This window comes from Engraulis encrasicolus, chromosome 3, assembly GCF_034702125.1.
Source record: "Engraulis encrasicolus isolate BLACKSEA-1 chromosome 3, IST_EnEncr_1.0, whole genome shotgun sequence".
Taxonomy (NCBI): Eukaryota; Metazoa; Chordata; class Actinopteri; order Clupeiformes; family Engraulidae; genus Engraulis; species Engraulis encrasicolus.
The window spans coordinates 57,290,170-57,295,169 of record NC_085859.1 but is presented as its reverse complement, the minus strand read 5'-3'; the positions used below and the strand labels follow the sequence as shown (position 1 = coordinate 57,295,169).

General features: G+C 45.6%; 1 protein-coding gene across 1 annotated transcript in view; it reads left to right on the top strand.

Annotated features, from left to right (window-relative positions):
- Positions 1-5,000, top strand: part of cfap299 (cilia and flagella associated protein 299) — a 144,681-nt gene that overhangs the window by 121,022 nt on the left and 18,659 nt on the right. The window contains exon 4 of the mRNA XM_063194603.1: positions 2,220-2,362. Coding sequence (XP_063050673.1) covers positions 2,220-2,362 — 143 coding nt within the window. The remainder of the gene's footprint in view (positions 1-2,219; positions 2,363-5,000) is intronic.

The following is a 5,000-nucleotide window of genomic DNA, read 5'->3' as shown; positions in this document are numbered from 1 at the left end:
CATAGTGGCTGAAGTGCTCAAGCGCACCACCTGAGACACAGCAATAGTCTAGATACAGTATAGTCACAAGTCCAAAATTCAGCTTGGAGACTGGACACATTAATTATGTTGAGCACACAGGTTGCCAGCAGTCACCAAAATGTGTCGTGAATTCACATTTGTCCATACTATGACTGACTACCCACTACACACACACACACACACGCACACACTATACAAAACACTTTCTCTCTCTCTCTCACACACACACACACACACACACACACACACACACACACACACACACACACACCAAACACACACACACACACACACACACACACACACACACACACACACACACACACACACACACACACACACACACACACACACACACACACACACACACACACACACACACACACACACAAATATTCTTGAGCAATCTTTGCATTTTTCATCAATCTTTACAATCTTTGGAGATCTTTTTTGCCTCCCTATTCTATCGCTATTGTATTCCTATTATTCCATCAAATGATCTGCATTAAACAGTGTGGAGAAGCAGCCTTTAGTTTCTACACTGCAAAGCTTTGGAACCAGCTTCCAGATGAGGTAAAAATTGTGCCCACTATTGATAGTTTTAAATCTAGACTCAAAGCGAAGCTGTTGTCAGTTGCCTTCCCTTCACAGCTCTTTTTTTTATTTTCTTTGATTGTAATTATTTAATGTTTTATCTTAATGTTTTAATTTTCTTTGACTCTAATTCTTGTTTCCTTTCTTTTTTTTACTTTTATGAAACACATTGAATTGCATATGCGTATGAAATGTGCTATCCAAATGAACCTGCCTTGCCTTGCCTGAGGGTCAGGGGTTCAGGCTGGAGGAGCCCACATGTCCAGCACAGGTCTGATCTGGAGTCCCTCATGGACACGTGTGTATAGTGGAGGCCATCTGTTAAACGATGACCAGCCCCCCATGGAAACGTAGAGGCCTCGCCTACATCAAAGTGCACCCCCCCCCCACCCCCTGTGTGTGTGTGTGTGTGTGTGTGTGTGTGTGTGTGTGTGTGTGTGTGTGTGTGTGTGTGTGTGTGTGTGTGTGTGTGTGTGTGTGTGTGTGTGTGTGTGTGTGTGTGTGTGTGTGTGTGTGTGTGTGTGTGAACCTTTGTCAATGGCATGGTGGGCGAAACAGGCCATGCAATGGCCAGGGGAACGTATGGGGAATTAGTTCCAACGTACTCGCAAGCACACTCCTAATCATGCATGTGCACAGACACAATCTCACACACACACAGCATGCTCACACACATACAGTACAGCACACACATGGCTACAAATGAATCGCTATCCCCAACCCCCTCATTTACCATCCCCCTCCCCTACTCACACACACCTGCATACACAAAACTGACACACACACACACACGCACACACACACACACACACACACACACACACACACACACACACACACACACACACACACACACACACACACACACACACACTACAACTTAATTCTGGTCTGTTTAGCCAATTGCAGCACCACTGCTTCTCCTGTAATGTATGAATATGTGTGTGTGCGTGCGTGCGTGCCTGCGTGCATGTGTGCGTGCGTGCGTGCGTACGTGGGAGCTCTGAGCTCCCACCTGTAAGGGAATCCCTCCCTGGCCTCCAGTAGGAGTGATGGATATCGCTCCACTACGCTACCTCTCTTTCCTCTCTCCATCCATCCCTCTATCTATCTCTCCATCTGTCACTCCATCTATCTGAATGGTCACTTTCTCAAGGTAGTACGCTCCTTGCCCCAGTGATGACTTACACAGGGTTTCCACCTTCTGTGCCTCCCACCTGTCTCTCTTTCCTTCATTCTTTTACTCAGTCACTTGCTCTCTCTCTCTCTCTCTCTCTCTCTCTCTCTCTCTCTCTCTCTCTCTCTCTCTCTCTCTCTCTCTCTCTCTCTCTCTCTCTCTCTCCTATCCTTCTTAGTCATTCCTCCTGATCTTTTTCTGTAAATCCTTCGATATTTATGTTTATGTCTGTTAAAATCTCCTAACTCCCTGTTGTGTGTCTCTCTTTGTCTTTTTTATCCCCCTCCCTCTTTACATCTCCCTCTGCCCCCTCTTCTCTCTTTTTCCCGCTTTCTCTGTCCCCCTCTCTCTTCAACTCTCTCTCCTCCTCTACCCCCCCCCCTCTCTCCCCACATCCCTCTCTTTGCTCTCCTTCTGCTGCCTGTAGTCCATCATCTTCATCAGGGACCGCAACGCTCAGGGCCAGGAGATCTCTGGCTACATCGACTACTCCCACAGACTCAAGCTGGAGGACTTTGAGCCCTACTTCAGCGGAAAGAAGCGGCTGTTGCCAAGATCAACCGACCTGAGGTGGGACCCGACCCTCACCCTGCTCTCTCTCTCTCTCGCTCTCTCTTGCTCTTCTCCTTCACTCACTCGCCGACGGTGCTTGCCTTCCCTTGCACTCTTCCATACACTGCCTCGTGTTGTGAAACTCTCCACGCCAGATCTGTCAAACCATCACACCGTGGGGAAGTGCTCTTTGAAGCCTCCTTGTGCAGATGGGCCCACCAGCGGGCTCTTTGCTGAAAAGACTCAACTGCATTACCCAGAGCCTTAAGTAACAGATTAAGGCCAGCCGCACACTGGCTCCGACAGCACTGTGGCGTACTCTCGCTTCCGACAAACCCAATTTCACACGAACATAGCATTGAAAGTCAATGGGCGGCGCCGACAAAATAGAACTTGTCTCTAATTGCTATCCGACATCGGTGAATGTCCGCGGACATCGGCGCCAGTGTGCGTGGTTCCTATTTGAAAAAACAATGGAATCGAATTTTAGCTGAGCAGTGCTCAGCACCTTGTCGGAGCCAGTGTGCGGAAGCCCTAAGACTTGATCATTTCAATATCTGCACAAAATGGTTTTCTTTTTTAAAACCTACACTCCTGTAGGAATCTACAGATAGTTAAAATCAAAAACAGTGAAAAAAAGAGCACTGTGGTATGGTGGGATATTACAACATAACTTCATGATCTGTCTGAACGCTACATTATAGTATTTCAAATAATTTCATTCATTTATAGTACATTTTACAATACGTGTTATTGGCATCAGTTTGTATTGCAATGCCGAATTGACGAGCTGACATCAGATTGTAGAAATGGTCTGAAACAAAGTCATGACAGCTTCTTCTTTTTCATCTTCAGATCAGTTGTCAAAATTTTGCAACTTACTGTACATTACACCCACACGTGCACATGTGCACACACGCACACACACACACACACAAACACACACACACACACACACACACACACACACACACACACACACACACACACACACACACACACACACACACACACACACACACACACACACACACACACACACACACACACACACACACCTTCTCGTGCATCCAGTATCTAGGTCATGTCCTTGCCAGCTGGAGGCCACGTGTGCGCTGATGGAGGTCATGTTGACTCTGTAGCAGCTTCTCTGGTCTGGAACGGAGTGGCTCTTTTCAAATGCCCTGACACCTCACCAAACCACACACACACACACACACACACACACACACACACACACACACACACACACACACACACACACACACACACACACACACACACACACACACACACACACACACACACACACACACACACGCCAAACCACACACACTCTAGTCTACACCCAAGGCCAAGTGTGTGTGTGTGTGTGTGTGTGTGTGTGTGTGTGTGTGTGTGTGTGTGTGTGTGTGTGTGTGTGTGTGTGTGTGTGTGTGTGTGTGTGTGTGTGTGTGTGTGTGTGTGGGCATGTGGGCATGTGTACAGTGTTATAATTACTGTAGGTCCTCCCTGTTAGTCAGTTTGAGACCACAAAATCTAGACATGCCCTTAAAGTTCTTCTGCTCTTGGGTATTTTTTGTGATCCTACAAGATTGCTTTTTCTGTGTGTCTGAATTCTTGTATATTTAGGCCTATATTTCAAATACAATATACGGACAGGATTTACAGTTAGTGGGAAATTCATCCACCAGAATGGTTTCGAAAATCACTGTGCATATGCAAGTGGAGGGAATGTTGAGTTGACAGGGCATTGGCTTATATCCCCACATTCCCCAGGAGGAAATCCCCCCACTACAGTTTGATGTGGGCTAAAATTAAGTTTTTCGTACAACACCGGATTGTTGAATAAAAGGATTTTTGAGGATTACTAGCAGATTGATTTTAGTTTTAGTTTTAGTTTCGTTTTAGATCTATCAAGCTTAGTTTCTACAGCTTGTCGGACCAATGAATAAACCAGCTGCTGCATCAGTCAACGATAAATGAAAAGATTTTGACAACCAATTTGTAAGGTCTCTCTTAGCAGATACACACACACACACACGGTCTCTCTGGCCATATCTTTCACACACACAGTTCTGAAGCGACCTGATCTCACAGAATAATGTGAAATGAACAGGGCCCCTTGGGACACGAAATCTGAGGCAGTTTCATGAATTTTGGCAAAATTATGTGATGGGGTTACGGAAGTACTTCAGACCGTGCCATGTTCTGCGATAGATACCAAATCCTGTTACGAAAAGAAAGAAAGCTATAGCAATTTAAACGATGCCCTGACCAAAACAATCCCTAACCCAAACCTGTTAGTAAAGAACTTAGTAAAGAAGTTAGAAGGATCTTAACACAGAGAAAGCACTACCATGGGTCCATCACAGAAAGCATATTTCTCATATTTTTTGTCAAAATCTGTGAAATTGCCACAGTGTTCAGTTCATAGAATTTTGTGATTTTTTTTCTTTCTTTTGACGGTTTTCCTGAAGAACATGTCCTGGCCGGCATCTGGGTCTGGCATTGAGGGTTTTTTGCACTGGAAAGGTGCCTTGAAACGTCTTAGTCAGAGACACACTAACAATAACCAACTAACCAATAAGACTGGTTTGAGTCAGTGTGTACGTGTGCTGCTGTATGTGTGTTTGAGTGTTCATGTGGCCTTGTG